This window comes from Capsella rubella, unplaced genomic scaffold, assembly GCF_000375325.1.
Source record: "Capsella rubella cultivar Monte Gargano unplaced genomic scaffold, Caprub1_0 scaffold_1, whole genome shotgun sequence".
NCBI classification, from domain to species: domain Eukaryota; kingdom Viridiplantae; phylum Streptophyta; class Magnoliopsida; order Brassicales; family Brassicaceae; genus Capsella; species Capsella rubella.
The window spans coordinates 7,016,613-7,039,916 of NW_006238923.1; the positions used below are offsets into that span (position 1 = coordinate 7,016,613).

General features: G+C 37.2%; 7 protein-coding genes and 2 non-coding genes across 10 annotated transcripts; 3 read left to right on the plus strand and 6 right to left on the minus strand.

Annotated features, from left to right (window-relative positions):
- Positions 1 to 193: 193 nt before the first annotated feature.
- Positions 194 to 2,053, plus strand: LOC17899286 (GDSL esterase/lipase At1g20120). The gene is made up of 5 exons (XM_006304371.2): positions 194 to 560; positions 902 to 1,032; positions 1,112 to 1,345; positions 1,461 to 1,716; positions 1,803 to 2,053. Exons 1-5 carry the CDS (start codon positions 206 to 208, stop codon positions 1,994 to 1,996), a joined length of 1,170 nt encoding a protein of 389 aa, XP_006304433.1. The 5' UTR covers positions 194 to 205; the 3' UTR covers positions 1,997 to 2,053.
- Positions 2,054 to 2,824: 771 nt separating this feature from the next.
- Positions 2,825 to 4,276, plus strand: LOC17898079 (GDSL esterase/lipase At5g63170). Its single transcript, XM_023777378.1, has 5 exons — positions 2,825 to 3,068; positions 3,189 to 3,319; positions 3,425 to 3,661; positions 3,766 to 4,015; positions 4,116 to 4,276. Exons 1-5 carry the CDS (start codon positions 2,825 to 2,827, stop codon positions 4,274 to 4,276), a joined length of 1,023 nt encoding a protein of 340 aa, XP_023633146.1.
- Positions 4,277 to 5,406: 1,130 nt separating this feature from the next.
- LOC17900285 (subtilisin-like protease SBT5.1) lies at positions 5,407 to 8,464 on the minus strand. Its single transcript, XM_006304438.1, has 9 exons — positions 8,286 to 8,464; positions 7,936 to 8,201; positions 7,722 to 7,839; positions 7,116 to 7,629; positions 6,933 to 7,033; positions 6,617 to 6,859; positions 6,426 to 6,540; positions 6,088 to 6,298; positions 5,407 to 6,005 (listed from the first exon to the last, which is right to left on the minus strand). The coding sequence occupies exons 1-9, from the start codon at positions 8,462 to 8,464 to the stop codon at positions 5,407 to 5,409; spliced, it is 2,346 nt and encodes a 781-aa protein (XP_006304500.1).
- Positions 8,465 to 8,948: 484 nt separating this feature from the next.
- LOC17897501 (CO(2)-response secreted protease) lies at positions 8,949 to 12,048 on the minus strand. The gene is made up of 9 exons (XM_006306762.2): positions 11,852 to 12,048; positions 11,490 to 11,743; positions 11,266 to 11,377; positions 10,665 to 11,178; positions 10,489 to 10,589; positions 10,126 to 10,368; positions 9,920 to 10,034; positions 9,639 to 9,849; positions 8,949 to 9,549 (listed from the first exon to the last, which is right to left on the minus strand). Exons 1-9 carry the CDS (start codon positions 12,037 to 12,039, stop codon positions 8,975 to 8,977), a joined length of 2,313 nt encoding a protein of 770 aa, XP_006306824.1. The 5' UTR covers positions 12,040 to 12,048; the 3' UTR covers positions 8,949 to 8,974.
- Positions 12,049 to 13,117: 1,069 nt separating this feature from the next.
- Positions 13,118 to 13,189, minus strand: TRNAE-UUC. The gene has a single exon. It is a non-coding gene; the product is annotated as a tRNA-Glu (tRNA).
- Positions 13,190 to 13,589: 400 nt separating this feature from the next.
- On the minus strand, positions 13,590 to 13,661 carry TRNAE-UUC. The gene has a single exon. It is a non-coding gene; the product is annotated as a tRNA-Glu (tRNA).
- Positions 13,662 to 14,789: 1,128 nt separating this feature from the next.
- On the plus strand, positions 14,790 to 16,531 carry LOC17897231 (UPF0496 protein At1g20180). The gene is made up of 2 exons (XM_006304967.2): positions 14,790 to 14,996; positions 15,213 to 16,531. Exons 1-2 carry the CDS (start codon positions 14,936 to 14,938, stop codon positions 16,322 to 16,324), a joined length of 1,173 nt encoding a protein of 390 aa, XP_006305029.1. The 5' UTR covers positions 14,790 to 14,935; the 3' UTR covers positions 16,325 to 16,531.
- Positions 16,532 to 17,292: 761 nt separating this feature from the next.
- On the minus strand, positions 17,293 to 18,802 carry LOC17900440 (expansin-A11). Its single transcript, XM_006305486.2, has 3 exons — positions 18,520 to 18,802; positions 18,103 to 18,424; positions 17,293 to 17,808 (listed from the first exon to the last, which is right to left on the minus strand). The coding sequence occupies exons 1-3, from the start codon at positions 18,647 to 18,649 to the stop codon at positions 17,502 to 17,504; spliced, it is 759 nt and encodes a 252-aa protein (XP_006305548.1). The 5' UTR covers positions 18,650 to 18,802; the 3' UTR covers positions 17,293 to 17,501.
- A 1,358-nt stretch (positions 18,803 to 20,160) lies between these two features.
- LOC17896905 (26S proteasome non-ATPase regulatory subunit 3 homolog A) lies at positions 20,161 to 23,299 on the minus strand. Of its 2 annotated transcripts, none has more exons than XM_006307292.2 (9): positions 23,210 to 23,299; positions 22,958 to 23,052; positions 22,669 to 22,859; positions 22,386 to 22,526; positions 22,155 to 22,291; positions 21,999 to 22,053; positions 21,801 to 21,911; positions 21,211 to 21,450; positions 20,161 to 20,900 (listed from the first exon to the last, which is right to left on the minus strand). In XM_006307292.2, exons 2-9 carry the CDS (start codon positions 23,034 to 23,036, stop codon positions 20,388 to 20,390), a joined length of 1,467 nt encoding a protein of 488 aa, XP_006307354.1. In that variant the 5' UTR covers positions 23,037 to 23,052; positions 23,210 to 23,299; the 3' UTR covers positions 20,161 to 20,387. The 2 variants fall into 2 exon arrangements, with proteins under 2 accessions (XP_006307354.1, XP_023646007.1); XM_023790239.1 differs by having other exon boundaries at positions 22,958 to 23,057; positions 23,210 to 23,287.
- Between the last annotated feature and the right edge of the window lie 5 nt (positions 23,300 to 23,304).

Consider the following 23,304-nt stretch of genomic DNA (forward strand, 5'->3'; position numbering starts at 1 on the left):
AAACCCTCAGAACGTGTGATAAAAGAAGCCTTGAGACATACGCAACTTAAACACGGCACAAAAGCCGCATGTCAACTAAGATATGTACCCTGTACACACATACACAATGACATATTAGTGGTATAAAGTATAAACACATACAAAATAGTATCGTTGGTACATTGGTAGAGAAGCTTGTTTTTCAGAGATTGATAGGCACAGAACCATGAAACAATATAGGCTGATTCATTCAAGATTAGTTGGATTTGTTTTCTTTCTTTTATCATCCTTTAGTATATTTTTTGTGACCACCACACATTCCCAAGTGATCCACCACCGACGTCTATGGCCACGTCCACTGCCAGAATCAGGGCCAGGCCCACCACCCGAACCATCTCCAACACCACATAACAAAACCATACCGGCAGTGTTCTTTCTTGGGGATTCAATCATAGATACGGGAAATAATAATAATCTATCAACGGAAATGAAATGTAATTTTCCTCCATATGGTAAGGATTTTCCATTGGGAGTTGCCACTGGTAGATTCAGCAATGGAAAGGTCGCTTCCGATTATATATGTTCGTGCTCTTTCTTATTCTTTCCTCTTCGTTTCGAGCCAAACCTAGGCGGCTACGCCTAGTATATATCTTAGTTTGTTTTATCTTTATTCTTTTAATAACATGCAGTAGTATACGAGTTTAATCATAGATGGTGATATATGGTACGTTAAAGAAAGTATTGTTAGTATCAGTTCGTTTGATCAATTAACGTTGCTTCCTATTAACATATATTGACAAAAATATCGAATTAATGAAGAAAACAGTTTGGACATTACAAAAAATTAGAATTAATTTACTTGGAGATTATTTTTTTTTAACTTTGTTTATTTTATTTTTTTTGGCTTTTGTAATTATTGTAGCTGAATATTTGGGAGTAAAACCGATAGTACCGGCATATTTGGACCCCAATGTACAACTTGAAGATCTTCTCACCGGTGTATCATTTGCTTCAGGTGGTAGTGGCTATAACCCTTTGACACCCAAACTATCTGTAAGATGCAAATAATTAAGTACCCTCTAGATTCATATCTAAGCTTTTTATCCTAACTATATGGGAAAATTTTAATCAGAGTGTAACGCCAATGTTGGACCAATTGACATATTTCCAACGACACATAGCGAGAGTAAAGAAGTTAATAGGGAAAGAGGAGACCGATCAACTTTTAGTGAAGGGCTTATCCGTTGTGGTCGCAGGCAGCAACGATTTGGTTATTACATACTACGGTCAAGGGGCACAATGGCTCAAAGATGATATTAACTACTATACTTCAAAGATGGCTAATTCTGCCGCAAGTTTTGTCATGGTACGTACCTCTCACATACATCTAACTTTTTCTTTTCTTTTCCAGAGTTCATAAATTTCACCAAGAAGTATGTTCAGTCACCTTAACAATCGTCTATATGGATACGATTGAACAGCAACTATATGAATATGGAGCAAGACAAATAGCAGTGTTAGGAACACCACCACTTGGCTGCGTACCATTACAAAGAACTCTAAAAGGAGGTCTTCATAGAGACTGTGCTGAAGATGTAAACTATGCTTCTCAGCTTTTCAACGCCAAGCTCTCCATCACTTTGGACCAATTAACAAAAACCTTACCAAACTCCAATATCATATACATTGACATATACTCTGCTTTCAGCCATATCATAGAAAACGCAGCAGATTATGGTAAATGTTGGACCGTAACCTTTTTATATTTATATAAGTACTACTTTCGTGGGATCATGCACTTGAGTTGAAAACTAATTATGCAGGGTTTGAAGAAATAAAGAAAGGTTGTTGTGGAACTGGATTTGTGGAAGTTGGTCCACTTTGCAATCGGTTCACACCATTTGTGTGCTCCAATGTTTCTGCTTACATGTTTTGGGATAGTTTCCATCCAACCCAAAGATTCTATAAAATCTTAACCAAGATACTTGTTGAGAAATACATCCACAAATTAAATTGAGTGGTAGATCACATACATTATTTGTATACATTTTCTTTAAGCTCATGTAATTATATAAAAAATACTATTATGGATTATCAGTTAATGTTGAGAGAAAATTTCATCACTCTTCGCCTGGTTTGAAACATCAGTCCATCATATTATACAATACAATGTGGACTAAACAAGCCATATTTAAACATATAAGATATTAAATATTATTTAGTTCACAATCTCGATAGTACATTTTATTTTACTATAAAGAGAAATTACTGTTGTCTTGATGACACGAGAATTTCATTACTATTGACGTGGTTCGAACATCAAATATTCAAATCTAAATCAATCAGTTCCTTGATTGTTATATATAGGTATAGCTATTTTCCGGTACAATGTATATAATGATTTTTATAGTGTAGTATGCTTATCACTCGGAGTCTAAAACTTATGTAGCTTGTATATTGCATTTAGTGAAGAAAAATAATATTATAGCTGTGACTTAATCAAACTATATAACATGAAATATACCCACATTATATACTTCAATCTCCTTCTTGTGGATGGTGTAAATATCAGTCAAATAAATGAACACGAACTGAGTGGTAAGACTTGTTTTGCTGGGTTGGCTAAATATATATAATGAGTCTAATGATAGAAGGGAAGAGTACAGTGCTTTAACCACAAAATAAACAAGTTTCATACCATTATTTAAGGTACTCCATTAACTCTCTCAACCAGTGTGTATAAAAAATCTACGTAATACGACGATAGAGTAAATCTTTATTAAATAATAAAATAAAAAGAACTATTGCAGCTAAATTTCAAAAAAAAAAAAAAAAACATTTTGAGATGGATAATACAGCCATCAAAGTTCTAGTAGTATTAGTTTCTTTATGGATTTCATATGTTCAAGCTATACAAAGTGGAAGATTTTCAGCGGTTCTTGCATTCGGCGATTCGATTCTAGATACTGGTAACAACAATTTGCTTATGACAGTGTCAAGAAGCAATTTTATACCATATGGACGAGATTTTTCTCATCATGTTCCTACTGGAAGATTTGGGAATGGAAGAGTTCTATCGGATTTAGTTGGTATTACTTGTTCTTAACATAGACCAAAAAAATTTCTAATACATTCATTAACCTAATGAGTAAATCAAATAGTTCAAGAAGCATCATTCTAAAATAAAAATGTTACAAATATGAATGTAGCCGCCGGTCTAGGGGTAAAAGAACTTTTACCTGCCTTTCGTAGCCCATTTCTTAAAAGTAGTGAACTCTCTACGGGGGTTTGCTTTGCGTTTGGTGGTTCAGGGTTAGACAAATTCACCGCATCTATACAGGTAAACCACTTTTTAACTGTTACTTTCAATAAAATAAAGTAATATTTACTATATGTGCTGATTCATTTTATTATATGGCCTATTATGGGTAAACAAACTATATAGAATGTTATATGGGTACAAGATCAGGTAAATGACTTTCAAAGATACATAGAAAAGTTAAACGCACAAGTTGGAGATCCAGCTCAAGTCAAACAGATTATAGCCAATGCCGTGATTCTAATTTCTGCTGGTAATAACGATCTTGGCATCACGTATTTTTCAACTCCTGCCAAATCAACGAGATACACTATCCAAGCATACACTGATTTGCTCATTGGTTGGAAAACTACTTTCATTAACGTATACAAAACAAATTTCTTTATATTATCTTTTTATATAGTTTTTGCTTTTTCATATTATTATTGCTACGTATAAATGATTATTGTTGTATGAATATATAACAGAGTCTATACGATCTGGGAGCTAGAAAATTCGCGGTGCTTGGAACGATGCCGTTAGGGTGTTTGCCAGGGGCGAGACAACTTTTGGGAAATTTGATATGTCTTCCAAATGTAAACTATGGTGCTAGAGTATATAATGAGAAAGTAGCCAACTTGGTCAATCAATACAGCCAAAGGCTTCCCGATGGCAAATTCGTCTACATCGATATGTATAACTCACTTCTTGAGGTCATCCAAAATCCTACCCAATATGGTAAGGAATTGATTATACACGCTTATTATATATACTAGTACTATATGGTTTTTGTTGTAGAGTAAAAGAAAAGTAAGGGTGCTAATTAATAAAATTTCAGGGTTTACAACGGCAAGACCATGTTGTTGCTCGGTGATGACTCCGATTCCATGTTTATTTTCGGGTGGTCACGTGTTTTGGGACTTTGCACATCCTTCTGAAAAGGCATATAAAACTATCCTACCGAAGATCCTCAATACAATCCAAAGCAACCTGGCTTAGTCACTAGAACTTTTCTCTTAATTTGTTTCTTAGGTACGGTTTGGTGGCGTTTCTCCACTTGTATGTCTCGATTGTTGTAGTTTGGTTGTAGATTATTTCATTTGCAATATACTGTATGTGCTTATTAGTTGAGTTTACGAAAACCAAAAAAAAAATGTGTTTGGTAGTATAGTATATTCTCTTGTACTCATGTATGTTTCGTATAAAAGAAAGGATTAAGGACTACAAAAATATGTATATTTCCGTATTGGTCACCTAATTTTTTCTATTTTCCTTTTAATTCAATTGCAAAAATCCCCTAATTATAAATTCATAATTTCACCTAGATTTCTCAAACGTGTAAAATTTTCTTTTACTAAAACAGAAAACCGTAGTTAATGATTCCAACACGAAGACAAACTGTATTACAGTCACAGATGCTGAAAATCTTCTTTTTTTTTCTAATCATATCATCAAATAGGATATGGAAGGTCTATTTCATGGAAATGTAACAAGTATTTCCATATAACTTTTTAACAATATTCCAAAGAAAGTTTAATTTTATTTAACTTTCCCATTAATAAAAAAAGATCATATTTACTCTTTTGTTTTTGTTTTGGGTGAAGCAAGGACTTTTCACTCGTTTTCCTCTGTTTTAATTTTGATGCTCTTTTGAATTTGGGGATTTTGCGGACTCTGTTCCTTGGTTGGTTTTTTCAGGCTGTTAACTATCTGAACATCAGTGGACTTCTTGACCTTACCTGCAAGACCGTGGCTGATCATATGTAAGGGAAAACTCCTGAGGAGATGCTGGAGGAAGAGCTGGAGATTCGCATTGAGAACAAGTAGGCGTTCGAGTGATTGGTGTTGGATTGGAACCTGGTGTGTTTGGGAGAACTTAGTCTCTAGTGGTCTTCTTTCTTAGATGTGTTTAACTTTGGAGATTTGGTTTGGCTTTTTATTTCTTTTCTTTTGGTTTGGAGACCGAATGCTTTGTTACTAACAAGATCTATTGGTTTTAATGGAAATTAGTTTAAGATGAAAGTGTTTGTTTTGCTTAATCTTTTATTATACCCTTCTTGCTGTTGTTTTTCTTCCAATGTCGTTTTGTCTTTTATCTTAGACATTGTGTGTTTTCCTTAGATATATCGTTAATCTTTGCTGCTATCGTCGCCTTTGCTGCTTACAACGAATGGACTACGCACGCTGAACATTCCGTTAGACCATGTGACTGATCCAAATGCATCTTCCTTGAGTGTGGAGGATGTAGTAGATGAAAATATCACTTGGTAGTTAAGTTTATCTCCTATCTTCCTAAAATGTAGTCTTCTTGGTATAACTCTGACTAGTAACCCTTCTGGTGAATCGATGCTCACAGTGTAGATAGTATCTTCATCTCCAATGAGTCGTGATGCTACATTTGTCACTGTTCTCCTTACCCTTCTACTTTCTTGTCCATTGAAGTTCGATATTGAGATTGATGGGTAGTTGATGTTAGATATGTCTTCCCTGCTGCTTTGTTCAGGACATGCATAACCATTTGGTATTCGCTTTGAGATCTTTCTGATCTGGTCTGTAGTGTACCCAAAGTAGCAGAGAAAGTTCAGGTAATCCATGTGATTGGTTTCATAAACCAGTCCAGGGGACGAAGGTCCAAATATAGTGACCTGTCCAGCACCAAAGTCATAAGGTGTGGCCTTGGCCCCTGCCTCTGTTGTTATATGGGTTCCTAAGTTGGTCATTTGCACAGCTGCAGATAGAGTGTAAGAGTTGGGTTACACTGGCCGAGCAATATGTAATCGACTGATATCAACTTGATTTTTATTTCTCACCTGTTGTCATGATGGCGGATCTGATTGCTGCAGGACTCCATAAAGGGTATCTGGATTTGAGTCGAGCAGCAATACCGGAGACATGGGGGCATGACATTGAAGTCCCTGATTCAATGTTGACGAGTGGTGGTGGCTTTCCTTCTGGTGCAGCATTTAAGTCACCTACTAACCACGAGGCCAGTATGTTGACCCCAGGCGCTACAATATCAGGCTGTAACAGGTTTGTCATGGGGTTAATTATTTGAAAATGAACTGTTAGTATCAAGTTTTCTTTATAGAAATATCTGTAAATTTCTTTATGGAGATCATATTTATGGTGAATTTAAGTGTTTATATACCTTGAGGATGCTTCTGGTAAGCAAGTAAGGTCCTCTTGATGAGAAGGATGGTATGGATGGTGCTAACATATGTCCTGTTCGTGATCTTGTAGGCATGATCGTTGCAATTGGTTCTCTACAATGTGGATTTTGATATATTAGCTTTCTGTTTGAAAGCAATATCTTGTGAAATAAGACATCTTATTTTTTACCTTGTTGAATTTATGTAGGACTTTATTTGTATCCCGTCCTCTGGTTTTATTATTGTCACCAGAAATGAGGGATCAATAAAAGACAGATCCAGTGTCTCGTCGTCAATAATTATCATTACAGCCCCTCCAAGTCTCTTAACCTCTTCGCTTTTCCACTGAATCACCTGGTCACCAAGATCATTGTCGCACACAACAATCTTTCCCTGAACAATGGTTTGGTTCATTGTATCAGGTGCGCAGTTCCTGAAGGGTTGTAGTCATGTTGTCTTGTTAGAATCTATAATGTTATTCTATAATGTTAAGGGTAGACTGTTACCTAGCAGCTTCCTCATTAGCATCTATCTTCTTGGCTAATCGTGCGTGTATAAGTGGGTTAGCATGGGTACTATCTATATTAGCAATATTTATTCCAAACCCCTGCAAAATATATATATTTTTTTAAGTGAGTAGGATGTTAAATGAATAAAGATTTGGCGGTTTACTGTCTTTCCCTTGATACCTTGATTAATTTGCTTGAATTTCCTCCCAGAAGAATGTTGGACTCAAAGCCACGGTCAATAGAGCTGGCAGCAACAGTGATCATCCATGGAGCAGCATTGACCACACTTTGACTCGATGGGCCAGAATTTCCTGCAGAACAAACGACAGTTATCCCTCTTTCCACGGCATGAAATGACCCGATGGCAAGCGGGTCTTCAAGTAAATTGTCTGGCCATAAGCCCATTGATATTGATATGACATCAACTCCATCTGCGATTGCATCATCAAATGCAGCTAGTATGCTAGAGCCACGACAGCCAAGGACTGAGCACGCTCTGTACATAGCTATTCTTGAATTTGTTGAACCTCCTCTCATAATTCCACTTGCCAAGCCATAGTAGGATGCATCAGAGATTATTTGCCCCGCTGCTATTGATGCCACATGTGTCCCATGCCCCAAAAAGTCTCGTGGTGTCTCATAATCGGGGTCTAAGAAGTATGACGAATTGTAATACCTTGCTCCTATTAGTTTTCTATTTAAGCAACATTTAATATAAGTCCAAGGTGGTAAGGTCAAACATATGGCATCTTAACATGTGTGCTACTTTCTCTAGGTTATGTTTACCTGTTGCAATGGAAAGAACCAGGTTGTGTCTTCTTCCCTCTCATACAAGTTCCCTTCCATCTCTCTGGAACTGGACCTATGTGCCTGTCATCAAAGCTCTGTGCCTCGGGCCAGATTCCTGTTTTCTCCATCAGAATATGCAGCATTAAGTATTTGTTTTACTGGAAGTCAAGAAAAAGCACATATAAACAATTCATTGCTCCATACTGTTCACCTGAATCAATGAAACCGATAATGGTGTCTCCTTCATGCACATCGAATTCTTGTTGATTGTTCATTTCAGTGAAGTAAGTCTCTCTTTGATAACTTTCTTGCACCAGGAAATCCCATGAACGAGTTGTGTGGAGCTCTAACATCTGATCAGGGAAGACAGATACTACTCCCGGTTGCTTAGCCATGAGGTGTGCTTCATCTTCTGATAAATGGGCTGCAAATCCAGAGAAACCATGTTTGTATATGTGCATAGGGGTCTTGCCGCTCCTGATGTATGTAAGATAATTTCTTAATATTTGCATAATATAAATCATAGTTAGAAAATCAAAGAGTTCTGGATTTAGTTATCACCGCTTGAACATTGAGCTCAGAAGTTCAACATGGTCATTGTCTGTTGAGCCATCAGAAGATGCTGCTCCCATGTATATGATATAATCTCCTGATTTACTTGTTTCAGACTTACAATTTTGCACCACAGACAAAAAAAGAAACAGAAAAATGATGACGGTGACAGTGAGGCATCTCATCATAGGTGAACCTTTAGAAACAGGAGAAGACTACTCCTCGTTTGCCTTAAAATTTTGCCTTATGTTTCCACGTAAAAACACTATGAGTACTTCTTAATAGTCCCTATAACAAACATATATAATATCGGAGTTGTTAGGTTAATTAACTTTTATGCCTTGCCTCTTTTAATGAGGGAGTGAAGGTATTTCGTTTCATAGTCATGCATGCTCTTTGAGTGAAAGGAAGATTGCCTAACTTCAAGGAGACTTTTTCTGCATGGTTATTAAAAGGGTGGTTACTATAACTTAGTCCCCTCCAGATTGGTAGAGCTATGAAAAGACTTATTGATGTTCTACTTTATATGCAAAAATTCAGTTAATAGTTTTACATATCACAATGTTTTGGACTGTTTCCTGCTAAATAGTTTGTTCCACTTGAGCTTTCATCAGTTCATTAATTAGAAAAGTGTAGTTTACTTTGCTTCAAAGTAAGTTTTATTATTCCGTATTTATATTGAACTTTATACCATTTACTCAGTTTGTGCGGCTACTCTCGCTACTAATTACAATTGGACTTCTGACCTTGTACTTGGCATTAGACCAAGTAAGAGCCCCAAATACATCTTGCTTAGGTGAAGCAGTAGCAGACACTATCACTTGGTATGTCAACTTCTCACCATCTTTTGTAAATTGGAGTTTTTCAGGCGTCACCTTAATAGTAATCCCTGGTGGTGTTTCCACGCTGACTGTGTACTCAGCCACACCGTCTCCACCAACATTGGTTACTGTCCTTGTAACTGTCTTATTCCCAGTTCCTTTAAATCCAGAGATTCCAATTGACGGGTAATTGATGGTTGAGATCAAGTCTAAGTTGGAATCTGCAGGGCATGTGAAATTCACTGGAAGTGCTTTTGATATAGCCTTGATTGTGGTTACGTTGTATCCATAGTAACATAGAAAGTTCAGGTAGTCAGTTTCAGTAGTCTCGTAGACTAGTCCTGGTTGCATTGATGCTGTTGAGCTTAGTTCCCCTGCTCCAGAGTCATAAGGCGTGGCTGCTGCACCAGTTTCTGTTGTTATAAGACCTTTATCGTTGTTGGTTTGAGTGGCTGCAAATATGACCGTAAAAGAATGATTGTCAGAGCACATCCGTATTTGCATGCCATAATCTCAAAATATGCAATGAAGGGGGCCTAACCTGTTGTCATAATTGCTGATCTGATCGCAGATGGACTCCATGTGGGATGCTGTGATTTGATCAAAGATGCAACAGCTGTGACGTGGGGAGCTGCCATGGAAGTACCCGATATGACGTTATACTGAGCAGCCGGCTTGCCTTCTAGTGAAATGGCTGAGTCGTTTCCAGTCCATGCAGCGAGTATTGCCACTCCTGGTGCTGTAATGTCAGGCTATAAAATAAAGGTAAGTAGATGGTTCTAATCAGGTAAAAACTAAATAAGGCACATGCTTTTGAATTACTTTGAGAATGCTTCTTGTGAGGCTTGAAGGTCCTCTGGAAGAGAAATATGCAACAGCAGGCGCGGGTGTGAACTTCTCAACTGTTGCAGTTGGAAGAATTGTTGCCACAGGATCTCTGCAACACAAGGAAAAAGGTCTCATTCTTTAGCTCTTTACCGACTATTATAGTTCATAGAGTTTTTTTTGGAAATAGCTTAGTTAAGTACTTGGTTGAGTTGAGATAGGAGAAGATCTCAGCTGCTTCCATTGAGTCAATAACGGTCGTTGGAAAAGCACCATAAGCGCTAGCAACTGCTCTAGTTCTGTCATCTACAAAGACGCATCCAATACCTCCTTTGCTTTTCACTTCGTCTCTAGCTGCTGATGCATATGATGATCCACCAACGTTCTCGCATAACACAATTTTCCCTTTTACCTTATCTTGATCTAGAGAACCAAACTCACAGGCCCTGAAATTGTAAAGTTTAAGGAAAACTGAAACAGTTAGCTTCCTTAGCCTTTGTACTAATTCTTTATAATAAACTAAAATAAGCTCAAGGAATTTTTTTTCAGTTCACCATTTTTTTTACCTGGCTTCTCCTTCTGATGCATCAGCGTTCTTAGCAGACTTGCCATGAATGAGAGGATACACAGGAGATTTACTAGCGTTTGCAAAATGTATACCTTCGCCCTGGAAATTAATTAAAGTTCTTATTAGAAAACTTGAATATATAGTGTTTAGGTGTATTATGTGTATATTAATTACCTTGATGACTTTATTGCCGCCTAGCACAACATCAGACTCAAAGTCCCTATCAATGGTGTTGGCAGCGACAGTCATTATCCAAGGTGCAGTATTGGTAACTGTACCACCATCAGGCCCATCATTACCCGCAGAGCATATCACCAAGATTCCTTGCTCTACAGCGTGAAACGCTCCAATGGCGATAGGATCAGTGTTCAGGTCGATGCGAGCGTATGCTGGAGCTCCAAGAGACAGAGATAGGACATCAACTCCATCCGCGATTGCATCATCAAAAGCAGCTAGGATAGAGGAGCCTGTGCATCCCCCGGGATTGCATACTTTGTACATTGCGATCCTTGCATTTGGTGAACCTCCCTTTGCTGTCCCGGAAGCTACACCATAGTAGGACGCGTTCTCCACTGCTGATCCAGCTATGGTGGAGGACGTATGAGAACCATGACCGATCACATCCCTTGTAGTATAGTATTCTGAATCATCATCAGGATTTTTGTAGTATCTTGCTCCAATGATCTTTCTGCATAAACACATGAATGTTTAGTCTTCAAAAAGAAGTTGGTAACTAATATTCAGCTTGGTTTTTTAAGGTTGTGAAAATTGTAACCTGTTACAGTTAGTAGACTTGAAGTCCTTTGCTTCCATGCATGTACCTTTCCACCTAGACGGGATTGGGCCCATGTCTTTGTCATTGAAGCTCTCTGATTCTGGCCATATCCCTGTTCGTTTGTTTTCATTGTGTCAAACTCATGTATTTGGTTTTGTTTTTTTTTTAATTTATGGCAAAATCAGGAAAGGATATTAATGGATCCAAATAGTGAAAGGCCTTACCTGTGTCCAAAATACCGACAATGCTATCATATGATCCATCTGAGGCTGTTGAAGGTGGACCCGAGTCAATCTTTACTGATGTTTGGTATTTGAGAAAGTCCCATGAATGAGTTGTGTGTAGCTGAAAGTTTGGATCAGGAAAAACCGAAATCACTCCCGGTTTTTTGGCTATGGCTTTGGCCTCTTCTGCTGTCAAACGAGCTGCGAAACCCGTGAAGCCATGCTTATATGTGTGAACGAGATCGTTAGCTCTCCTGCAACAACAAACCATAAAAGACCTCAGAATCCACAAAACAAAACAAAACTCTGTGCAAGTATCAAATATATATATTTGTCAGTACAGTATGGTAAGAATGTATAACCTCTTAAACATGGTATTTATGAGTATCTGAGCTCTATAAGCGTTTGCGGCAGAGGAAGCTGATCCCATGTAGACGACGTAAACCCCATCACCATTTCTTGATCCAGCTTCAGTTTCTGTCGTAAACAAGATGCATAAGAGATATATAAACAATAAATAGGGTGTGGAGAAGGTTATAAGGCCTTTCATGTTTTTGAAGTTTCCTAGTCACTTGAGGACTTTATACACTGACCATATAACTCAAGAAAAGACTATTTATAATGGTTGAGAGATCGTTGGAAACTTAAGATAGAGCAAAAGAATCATTAATGCTTGAGTTGCTTATCCCACTTTGAAGAATTGGTGGGTTTCTGAATTGGGCAAAAAGTGGAGATAGAATAGGCTAGTGATGAGACCACTATCTTCTGTTCGAGTCATTACATCACAAGTCCGCATGTTTTTTATTCTTCTTCTTTCCGAGGTTTCAAAGACTTCGAACAAAATGATTACTCCATCTCGTAATTTTTGGAAAATTCAAAATCAGGATAAGCCATTTATTTGATGGTGAAGGAGTGTTCACTAACTAAAGGATTCTTGATCAGGACAAAAAAAAAAAATCTAAAAATTCTTCATTAACGCTTTCAAAGTATGAAATTATTATACATATATGTATTCATAATATAATGCCAAAATCTGATTAATAATTATCAATAATAAGCGACTATATAACAGTTGTTACCTTAAAAATGTTGAAACCAAAGAAAAAATTGGTTCAATAGATGAAGCACACAAAGGATTGGTTGAGTAGCCAATAAAAAGAGAGGGTGGTGCGGGTCTGCAGAGTGCATTAGCCAGAAATCACATTTACATTCCACTCTTATGGAATCTTGGTAAATCCAAAGCATGCTTGTAGTAGCCTTTGAACTTAAACTAATGTGTAGTCGAGATCATGTCAAATCTTATATATATATTTAGCAACCTAGAAAGAAAATGGAAATATAAAAAAGGAGTTGCCGACCACTTTAGTGGCTCAGCAGAGTGGAGTGCACTCGTGCTCGTGTGCTACTCTGGGAAAGTATGTATTATCAATATGAGTCACATACTCACATATGCTAATGCTATCGCATGAACTTGGTTTCTATATATTATCTAATTCAAGAAAGAACATAATCTAGAGAAAATAGAGTTGTGATTAAAATGTTAGAATAATGAAGATGGGCGCTAGACTCATAAAGTCTCTTGAAATTAAATTAAGAAAGCCTTGAGAAAAAGTGCGAAAAAAAAAAAGCTCCGATGCCGGGAATCGAACCCGGGTCTCCTGGGTGAAAGCCAGATATCCTAACCGCTGGACGACATCGGATTTGTTATAATCACCAATTTTTAGTTATATAGTTTATCATTCTATATTTAATTATTTATATAGAGACTCTAGACATAGTGATGTGAGATTTATGTAATAAAGTGAAGTAGATTTTTGATCATCGTCTGGAATTATGTATACGATTGAACCAAACCAGTCCACACCAACCTTGTTTGTATCAACACGTTGTGGATAAGCTCTTATTACCACAAATAGTTTCCCTTTCTCACTTGTAGTTTTGTTTTGCCTAAATTTGACCCCATGTTCTATTATATTGGATGAGTGCATTTAGTTTTCTAGCAGATGTCGGGCTCTACTCGGATCGTTGGACGAGGAGGCGGTTGAAGCCGGAGTAAAGTCTTTTAAGGCCCAACTAAATTCCGATCAAAAATGAAAAAAGCTCCGATGCCGGGAATCGAACCCGGGTCTCCTGGGTGAAAGCCAGATATCCTAACCGCTGGACGACATCGGATTTGTTGTGGTTACGAAATTTTATGTTCATAGTAATTACCGATATACTTCTTTTCGAGCTTCATCAAATCATTATATCTATACGTAGAGAGCAGACGTGTGTTGAAAGATGTGTGAACATCGTCTGGAACTATATATATACTTAAAACCGTATATATGCATAATATGGTAATTAGTATATATATATATATAACACATTACTACAGCAGCGTGAAAAGTCTAAGTACTTATTCTTGAAAACATCATAATACCTAGTATATAATATAAACTCCGTATTGCTGATCATTTCGAAACGTGCATTACACATGTATTTATGCTGAAATGGTCAATGCCAATTCCCTAACTAACAACATTACAAATTATAAACTAAAACACATTTCTGTACTTGACGTTCAAGAGTAACTAATTGAAGTACTTAATAAGTAAGTAACACATGAACATTCCACACATGCATCCTCGTGAAAAAAAAAAATCTAAAAGTTCAAATGAAAACAAGTGCCATGATAAGTCATTGTCATATACCAAAACGTCAGATATTTCAAGTACATGCAGTCTAAAGAAGATGGACGATGACTTGTGTTTTTGTTTTATTTTTGGATATATTGACCCAATCATACTAAAAAAAAGATTAACAAAAAAAAAAAAGATACATATATTCAGATAATATCGAAATGGAGAGAGAGGTATACGTGGCAAATTACTCGTTTTGGGGTAACGTACGAGGAACTCCAATGCTAAAGTTACCCCATATCATAACCAGAGTTATTTTACTTTATATTTTAGTTATTAATTTCCCCGAAGAATCTCATTAACCAATCAAATATAAAAGAAAAAAAAAAACTAAAAAAAAAAAAAAGGAGAAAGAACGAAGGAACGAAGGTAAAAACCCGTAAAAGGAAACTTCTTCTCCAAACTAACAAGTCATCTCCACCTTAAGAGCACAACACGTGTGTCGTTCGTTCCCCTCTCTAACTTGCGCCAAAAGCCATCCTTCAGAAAGCTATTGAGCGGTGCTAACGTCCACCATCTCTATAGCTGTCGCTTCTCAATCTTCTCTTCCTTCTCCTTTCTTTCTTCTCTCTCTCTCTCTCCCTATCTTTGTCCAACCAATCATTCCTATATATACGTAAACAGATATTTTTCTAACTTAAATCATATGATAATTTTTATCACAAGCCGACATACCAAAAAGACGTATGTATATAAAGAAACTAGAAGCTTGTCAATTGTTTACCTAAATCGCATCTTGTCTTTTGAGTTCCCATCGAATCGTAGATGATGAAAATGAAGAGTTTTCTTGGTTCTAGACTATATCCTTCTTCCTCTTCAAGCAAAGGTTCTTTTTCTTCTTTTTAATTTTAATTTTCTAAGAACATTTTTTAGAACTTTGAATGATTTAATTGGTTTCTCTTCTTCTTCTCTTAACTAGTTCTTGAATTTTTTTTGAGGAAGAGTGTTGATATGTTCTTTGACTAGACAAGTTTTTTTGTTTATGAGAAAACAAATCTGAAAATATCTGCCAATTGTTTTTTTTTTTTTGTCAATGGAGCAGGAAAGTCTGAGAAGGAATGTTGTCGTAGCTTAACGTCGAAGCTAAGTGTTAATGAAGAGTACAAGGAAGCATTCAGAACAAACTCCTACTTAGAGATTCGGACAAAAGCAGAAGATCAGTTAGGCATTACATCCTCCTGTAGCAAACTCTCTTCTTCTTCTTCTCCTTCTTCTTCAGATCTTAGCTTCCATTCACACTTCACCGATTACTTGCTTGACCCTCCTCAAGATACTCTCGATGCTCTGATGCAAGACTCGACTTTACACAATCTTCTAGTTAAGTTCTTCGACTTTAGCTCGGAAGCCTGTGACGTGTGCGAGTCTCTCCTTCAATCCATCCAGCAGATCAAGATCAATCACAACAAAATCAAAAGGGTTATCACGATTGGGAAAAGGGTTTGTAACGGTGCTAAAACCACGGAATATAGCCACGAAAAGCTCTGCGCTTTGATATTTCAAGAGCTTTCGAGATTTGCCTTGCTGAAGAACCCTTTGTGTTGTATCATCAACGAAGCTCGGTTTGGTATAGTTCACGATGCAAACTCGGATTTGCTCGCCAAATTGACATCAAAAAGGAGAAAAATCCGAAGAAAAGTCAGGTTCTTGAGTTTCTGCAAGAAGCTAGGAGGTTATAGCCTAGTGATTTCTCATAGTGCCATTGTCATTACATTACTAATTATAGCTCTTCACAGCATACTCGGCGCTTTGGCAGCTCCTGCGTTGCTCGGTTTATGTTCTTTGGGTCTTTTGAGGAAGAAGAAAGCTAAAAAAAGCATGCATAAGAGCAAGAGAGATACAACGCTAGAGAAGCTCGGGACACAAATCGACATTGCAGCTAAAGGAATGTTCATATTGATAAACGATTTGGATACACTGAGTAGACTCGCCGGGAGATTATGCGATGAGATAGAGCATAGAAAAACCGTGGCTTCGATGTGCGCAAAGAGTGGGAAGATTGAAGTGCTAAAGGAAGCATTGAGGGAGTTTAATGCACATGAAGAAAGATTCTCAGATCAACTGCAAGAGCTTGAAGAACATCTCTACCTCTGTTTCCACACTATAAACAGATCAAGAAGGCTAGTTTTAGCGCAAATCATGGGAACTAGTTCTTGATTCTTTGATTCTTTTGGTTCAACAATATAAGATAAATACTTTTGTAGGGTTTATGAATTTCTTATTATATATCTATTTTGTCAAAAGCTAAGAATATCTAGCAAAGGTTTCTTTCTGATTCAAGTGAAATTGAGGCCATGCAAGCATATTTGTTGTCATAACGATGATGTTTATTCTTTTAAAAAATTTCTTTCATCTTGATTTCAATCTTCTCAGTGTTTGAATAATCATCTATTTATACCATTGGTTCGAATTATCATTTTGTAAATTTGGTCCTAATAACGTTGAAAATGTAATCGAACCATGCATACCAAAAAATGCTCACAAGGAAATTGATCTCTAATCTCGGTCACGAAATTTCAAAGGTAGTAAATAACCAATATTGCTCATCCATTAGTTTTTACCAAAACTAGGAGGGTATATTGGTTCAATGGTTCATGTGGCTTATTTGATTGGGAAATGCTCAAGGATTACATGATTGTAAAACATACTTATACATGTATATCCATATGAATATATTTAATTTTGATATGAACTTCTAATTAAGTTGGATATACGTAAGAACTATCATTTTTGTATCTCTAACTACAGAAAATTAGTTCTGTAGATCCACTATTTCTATATCAAAATATTAACACAAGTTCAATACATTTTTAAGATCACATTCCAAAAACTAAGACCATCATCAATGCATGAATCTTAGGGGGGTTTTTACCCTAAGATTCATGCATTGATGATGGCCTATCATGTTGATAAAAAAAAAAAAAAAAAAATAAGAACAAATACAGGGTACGAATAACACAAGATGTAACTAAAAGATTTCCAAACCAACATACATTTTTTTGCTTTTCAAACACATCTAAAGGTAAAGGCACAGACATGTCCTGTTAAGAGGTGTACTTGATAAACTCCTTTGTTTGAACTCAAAACAATATTTTATAACCAAGTACAAATGTGTGAAACTCCTTTTACTACAGAAGAATCTTTTCGAGTGTGAAACATTCAAAATACAATACACTTTTTTATATAATCATATATCCTCAAATCAACTAGGGTCTTTTGTATTAACAGACCCATCAAACAAAAAACAAAGAGGGGCGGGTCGCTCAGGGAGAAAAGAAACAGACTCAGAGCGCGACCACTGCCAACAACAGAACCAAAAGAAAAAAAAAGAAACTTAAAACTGAACGTGGGAAGAATAAATCTGTCCAAAGGACCAAGAAGAAGGAACAACGTTGAGGAAGACTCTTGTAGCACCATCGGTGGTAGTAATGGAGAAAGACAGAGATTGTCCGTCGAGGTAAGCGTTTGATTGCCAATTAGCTCCCCAATTACGAGACATGGCTAACCAACCTGTCTTTGATCCTTTAATGGATACAGATCTAATCGAACCTCCTCCTCCTACATTTTGAATGTTCACTAGCTCGAAGTAGTCTCTGCCGTTTATTCTGAATCTCACTCCTCCTTTCTTGTAACAGCTCACTCTGTTTTTTTTCCCCATACCAAACCAAAACAGAGACTTTTCGTTTAAACTTTTAAAAAATTGCATAAGAACCCTTAAAATTTTATATGATTCATTTAAAAACCCATCAGTACTTTTAAAATAATTAAACCTTCACAAAGCCACCGCCCTTTAGCCGATTAATAGAGGTGTAAATGATCAAGAAAGAAAAGTTTATGGTACTAAATTGATAGGATCAAAATTAAGGGGGTGATTTAGCAATTCTTTTAGCTCTTGAGATATCGATGATTATGAGTATGATAAAAGTGTAGCTAACCTTTGGAAAACGACGGGAACAATGCCTCCTCTGTAAATACCGATCTTTTCCCAAGCGGGTTGAGCCATGTCGAAATGTTTGAGCGGCGGATTGCACCAACCACCGTTGTTGTTAGGCAGAGCAAAGTTTGGTGGGCAAAAGTTTGTGGCCGTAATGACAACGGAAGCTCCTTTCTTGCACCACCGTGAGTCCGCCGCGTAATCACACGTTATCCTATAGCATTCTCCGCAAGAAGCTCCGTCGTTAAACAGAGCCGTGCTTAGCGCCGCCGTCATTGTCCCGTACCCCGCAGAGTAAAGATCTCCGTAACCACAAGCTCCACCTGACAAAAACAAAATAATAATAATTAAACGATCGATACTAACCAAATCCATTTAGAGACAAAAACAGTAGAAAATTTTAAACTGTTGAATTTACCCATTGTGCCAGAAGCGTCACTTCCTCCATAGAATGTAGCGTGACCGTTTGTTAAACCAGACGGCTTAAACGCATCAACGGCAATCAAAAGAGCGGCCAAAACCGCTAAGCCAGCTAGAGAGTTTGACATGTTTCTAAGTTTTTCGAAGAAGAGAGAGTTTTATGATGATGATGATGATGATGATGATCGAGTGAAGGAGAGAGAGTTGTTTAAATAAAGGTGGGAAGTGAGTGTAAACTATGTAGTAGCAACAAAACCTTACATGTGATCTTATCTTTTATCTAGCCTGTTGTGTATCTTTTTTTATTGTTTTGTTTGGGGGCTAGTCTCTTTACATGTGTGTATATATATTTGTATCTGTGAGTAACAATATAAGTCCAAAAAAGACAGTAGATCTGCAAAACTCTGTTTGTAATATGCTGCAGATGGGTTTATATTCCCCAAATAAGCTCATACAAACAAATTGTATCGGTTATACTAGTTTTTTGCTTTGAACCATATATAACAAATTTTGTCCCATTGTTTTGAGTTTAGGAAAAGAGACTTTTAAGCAAATATTATCTTGAGTTACTCATGGCCAAACGTTTGTAATCCATAAATTTTTGTTTTATTGGTCGATGCGACGTTTATTTTTGGTACATATGTTGTAAGATTGCAAGTTTTTATAAATGTAGCATGGTCACGATTGTATCCAAAATTATATATCCATTGTTTTATATGATCATTTACATAACACACCAAAACTAGGACAGAATAAATTGGTTTATTATATACTTTTGCATCGCGGTGGATGTTAATTTTTTTCTTTAAAATTGAAAAAGGAAAAAGAAGACAAGAAAGAAAGAAAGACAAAGGAGAGTTTTTTTTGGTTTGGGATACGATCATGTGCAGGTTGGTCTGTGCAGGTTCATCGGTCACAGACTCACATGCTCACTCTTTCTCCTACTACATTATTAGCAACACGCCAAATCCCTTAATTATTATTTATCGGCTTAATTGTCCCCGAGAATACTTTTGATTTCCAATCTAAGTTCGAGGAAGATCACCGTCACGGCGTCCTTTGTCGCCTTACACGTTTCGTCGACTTATCACTTCTTGCAAAACATATGAAAAAAATCCAAAAATCTAGACTCTACAATAAATACTACTCCACAGTGATAAAAAAAAAAAAAAAAACAAGATTTATGCACTTGAGGAGTAAAAAATTCATCGGTTATTAGTATGACTATACATTGATTGTATGGTTTAAATAGTTGGCAGTTGTAGCAATCAAAGCGCCAAGGGCATTATTATTTTCCTTGTGATTTTTGTCATTATTAAGTAGTTAATGAATCGAACAACAAATACCTATAATTAAAAGCATAACATGAGATTGTTTTCCTCGAGAAAATGATACCTAGTTTGGCAGAAATAGTCTAATGCATCAATTACCATGGTCTCTCTCATACACATGTCTTGCTTTCGTTCTTTAGATATTTATCAGTGTTTATCTATCATTTAATAACAAAATATGAATGTGTATTTAAATGGTATGCATCGGCAATATTTCACATGGTCCATGTTCTGATAATGACCCACCCTAATACAGCTAGCTAAAAGTGTTACATTTCTCAAAATGCGAAAATTCTCCCAAACACCCATTAAACGAAGTTGAAAAGATTCCAATCTTCTGAAACCACCAGTATAAATCTCTTTTCCTAAAATGAAACCAAAGTAATAAAGAAGGTTCCGGAGGATAAAAATCCTCAGATAGAAACACACTTTGAACGATGAGCAGAGTACCCAAGTAAACTTGTGAATCGAGAAAAAAAAGAGAGACAGATTGGAGAGTAAACTCTAGTAGTATCAAACAGAGAATCACCTTTGTCTAAAAATCATCATCGTCTTCCTCTGCCATATGCTTAGCTAGCTCTTCTTCTTGTTGCTTCCTCTCTCGCCTCTTCTCATCGCTTTCTTTCTCCTTGTGTGTGTTTGGTGGAAACCTCAATGCTCTGACTGCTTCGTTATGCATGTTGAGACAGAAAGCAATTCTTGAGTTAAACGCAGTTTGTGGCTCGTTCGTCGAGTAGATGTCCCCAGTTTCTTTGGAGACCATCCATCCGTTTTTGTGATCAATAGTTGCATCAATCGCTCCATCACGGATAGCCTTTGCCACAATGCTTTCCGCATCAGCCACAGGGTTTTCGGAGTTGAGCCTCAGCTTTTTGGCAACATCGGGTAAAGAGATTCTCGAGTATGAGATGCTTATGTTGCGCAGTCCAGTCCTGATGACATTGTGGCGGAGTCTCACAATGAGATTGTGTGTTCTGTCTTGAGAAAATGTGTCCAAGAACTTCTCCTGGACTGTCCTAAACAGCTCCAAGTCACCAATTCTTACCGCCTGCAAAATCAAAACAGAGTTTTAATAGTAGGCCTCAGATCAGAATGAGTATCTTGTTGCATCAGATATCTCTAAAAAGCAACAGTAAACGGCTAGCAATTTTTGCTCTTTAGATTTCTAAGTACCAGTCAAAAACTGTGCCGCAAGAAACCACAGAGAGGTTGTAACATAAACGGGGATAGGCCAGCAAGTGAAAGTAGAAATGGGTTTAAAAATAGAGGTGAAGTAGCTCATGCTACTACAAGTTTATTTATCCGCTCAAAAATAATTTAAACAGGTCACAGCAGCAAGATTATGAAGGTGGACTCACATTAGTAAGCTCGAAATAAGGCCTGAGGGCCTTCTCCATACCCTTTTGAGTGAAGATTGACCGTTCTGGTATCTCACCCAGCAGCAAACGAACCAGAATTGCCCATTTATTACATTGAATTCTGAAGCCCAAAGCTGCTATAGGGGCTTTCCTGGCAGCCTGAAGGAGGCTCTCTTTTGCATCAGTATACTCAAGCTGAATTGTACGGATCTTCCCGAGGTAGAACAGGTACCTACAAAACTGCAAAGAGTATTATGAGAGACAAATCCTCTTGCTGTTTATTCTTTTGAAACTGTAACAATGTAAGAACTCAAAAACAAAACAAAATTCATATGTAGCAAAGAAAAACACAAGATAGATCGATGGTAATGGCAAGAGGTGGTGTCAGATGTATAAAGAGGACAGCAAAATGGACAATTCAAGTATGTTTCACAAATAATTAGTGATAGAAAAGAAAACACAAGAGCCTCCTTGACGTAGATATGACTGCAAATCGTAAATGCTATCGCGAATGGAAAGATTGCAGAAGTATACAAATATAGCATCTAGAGAACGGAGAAAGCTAAGAGTATGAAGGAACAAAGAGTTACCTGTTGGTTTGAATGTGCCTCAAAACGAGGTGCCTTTGATCTTAACTTCTCTGCCTGGTCATAGAGATTGTAATGTAGGTAGTTACGTAGCAACAGGTTCAGAAGTGTTTCCTGCATTCAACACAATATGTTGAATTAGAAGCCAGTAACAGCTTCACGGTAATGAATACAGACTATAGGAGCTAAATACAGACATACCTGACCCAATTCATCATGTCGTAGTGTTGCAGAATGATGCAACGCAAGCAAAGTACTGCCACCAGACCAAAAAAAAAAACAGATTATTAACTGTTGAGCTAATGATTAATATGATGTTTAATGGAAACTAAAACAATCAGTCTTTGAGCCACTAACCCACGGATTTCAGCAAGATCTCCGGTTTGCTCATAACTCAAGGAATAGTAAAAGTAGAGTCTTGATGCAATCACATCAATGGTCCTTCGGTTGACGTTCTTGAGACGAGCAATGCTTGCTGAAGAGCAAACTTTAGCCTAAAAGATGATTAAAAGCAACTCATGAAATGAAAACCACAACAGAAAAAGTAACTTACATAATAATAAAACACAAAGAGGCAGCAGCAGTAACCTCGTTGTAATTTTTCTGATCAATCAGAAAAAGAAGAACAATGAAGTAGCAGTAAATCTCGAGCTCTGCTGGTAGGTGCTTAGAAGGAGCAGCTTCTGTAGCTGATGAAGCTGTATCAACTTCCATATCATGCTCATCATTCTAAACCATTAAAAGTTCCAAAATATAAGTCTCTAAGCCAGTTCTACTTCAGAGAACTTGTCATTCACAACATCAAAAGAACTTATAATCCCCATAACCTGAATCTAAACTCCCTAAGTTGAGAACTAAAACCCATAAATACCTTGGGAACAAAGGAAGAAAGGCGAGAGTGAGCTTCGGATCCTGGAACCAAAGCGAAATCCAGGAAAGAAGAGAGCACCGAGCCGGTGAGTTTACGCCTAAGTCCTATAGTGAGACGCACAGCACGAGCAATACGACGGACCTCCTTGGTATACGACCCAGTATCGATCAATGCTGCAATCTCCTTCAAATCTGGAAAGAATATACCAAAACAGAGTGTGAAAAACCAAGCAGGAACTTAGCTATTTTGAAATCTATACACGAATTGAAGTGTCTAGATCGAGATTTACTCTGCATCGTGGATGTAGAAGAAGAGATGATCGATTGAGAAGGGGTGTGATTATCTTTCATCTCCACGTCTTGAGTCATCTTTGCCCAAATCTCGCTACTCTTCACAGAGACAAAAGAAGGTTAGGGTTTTTGGAGAACTGTGTGCAACTAAGCCGGATGACATTTTCACGGAACTGATTAAAGTTTATAGAGATTAGTTGACTAACCAATACGGAGAGAGAGAGAGAGAGAGAGAGAGAGAGAGAGCTTACTGAATTGACCAAACGGAATTCGCCGGGAGAAACTGGCGATGAAAGACGACGGATCAGATTTGAGGCCGAGCTGAGACTCTTTTCTTTCCCAAGTA

Excerpts from the sequence above, each read along its gene's own strand:
- LOC17900440 (XM_006305486.2), bottom strand. The coding sequence starts at position 18,649 with ATGTCAAACTCTCTAGCTGGCTTAGCGGTTTTGGCCGCTCTTTTGATT. Across the intron at positions 18,425-18,519 it reads TGACGCTTCTGGCACAATGG|GTGGAGCTTGTGGTTACGGA; the intron begins GTAAATTCAACA and ends TGTTTTTGTCAG. Across the intron at positions 17,809-18,102 it reads GTTCCCGTCGTTTTCCAAAG|AGTGAGCTGTTACAAGAAAG; the intron begins GTTAGCTACACT and ends GAAAAAAAACAG.
- LOC17898079 (XM_023777378.1), top strand. The coding sequence starts at position 2,825 with ATGGATAATACAGCCATCAAAGTTCTAGTAGTATTAGTTTCTTTATGG. Across the intron at positions 3,069-3,188 it reads AGTTCTATCGGATTTAGTTG|CCGCCGGTCTAGGGGTAAAA; the intron begins GTATTACTTGTT and ends ATATGAATGTAG. Across the intron at positions 3,320-3,424 it reads AATTCACCGCATCTATACAG|AATGTTATATGGGTACAAGA; the intron begins GTAAACCACTTT and ends CAAACTATATAG.
- LOC17899286 (XM_006304371.2), top strand. The coding sequence starts at position 206 with ATGAAACAATATAGGCTGATTCATTCAAGATTAGTTGGATTTGTTTTC. Across the intron at positions 561-901 it reads GGTCGCTTCCGATTATATAT|CTGAATATTTGGGAGTAAAA; the intron begins GTTCGTGCTCTT and ends TAATTATTGTAG. Across the intron at positions 1,346-1,460 it reads CTGCCGCAAGTTTTGTCATG|CAACTATATGAATATGGAGC; the intron begins GTACGTACCTCT and ends ACGATTGAACAG.
- LOC17900285 (XM_006304438.1), bottom strand. The coding sequence starts at position 8,464 with ATGATGAGATGCCTCACTGTCACCGTCATCATTTTTCTGTTTCTTTTT. Across the intron at positions 7,630-7,721 it reads GGTTCTTTCCATTGCAACAG|AAAACTAATAGGAGCAAGGT; the intron begins GTAAACATAACC and ends TTGCTTAAATAG. Across the intron at positions 6,299-6,425 it reads TTACCAGAAGCATCCTCAAG|CCTGATATTGTAGCGCCTGG; the intron begins GTATATAAACAC and ends AACCTGTTACAG.
- LOC17897501 (XM_006306762.2), bottom strand. The coding sequence starts at position 12,039 with ATGAAAGGCCTTATAACCTTCTCCACACCCTATTTATTGTTTATATAT. Across the intron at positions 10,369-10,488 it reads GCATCAGAAGGAGAAGCCAG|GGCCTGTGAGTTTGGTTCTC; the intron begins GTAAAAAAAATG and ends TTACAATTTCAG. Across the intron at positions 9,550-9,638 it reads ATCAGCAATTATGACAACAG|CCACTCAAACCAACAACGAT; the intron begins GTTAGGCCCCCT and ends TCATATTTGCAG.
- LOC17896905 (XM_006307292.2), bottom strand. The coding sequence starts at position 23,036 with ATGACTCAAGACGTGGAGATGAAAGATAATCACACCCCTTCTCAATCG. Across the intron at positions 22,860-22,957 it reads TTCTACATCCACGATGCAGA|ATTTGAAGGAGATTGCAGCA; the intron begins GTAAATCTCGAT and ends TATTCTTTCCAG. Across the intron at positions 21,451-21,800 it reads AGGCACATTCAAACCAACAG|TTTTGTAGGTACCTGTTCTA; the intron begins GTAACTCTTTGT and ends TACTCTTTGCAG.
- LOC17897231 (XM_006304967.2), top strand. The coding sequence starts at position 14,936 with ATGATGAAAATGAAGAGTTTTCTTGGTTCTAGACTATATCCTTCTTCC. Across the intron at positions 14,997-15,212 it reads TTCTTCCTCTTCAAGCAAAG|GAAAGTCTGAGAAGGAATGT; the intron begins GTTCTTTTTCTT and ends TCAATGGAGCAG.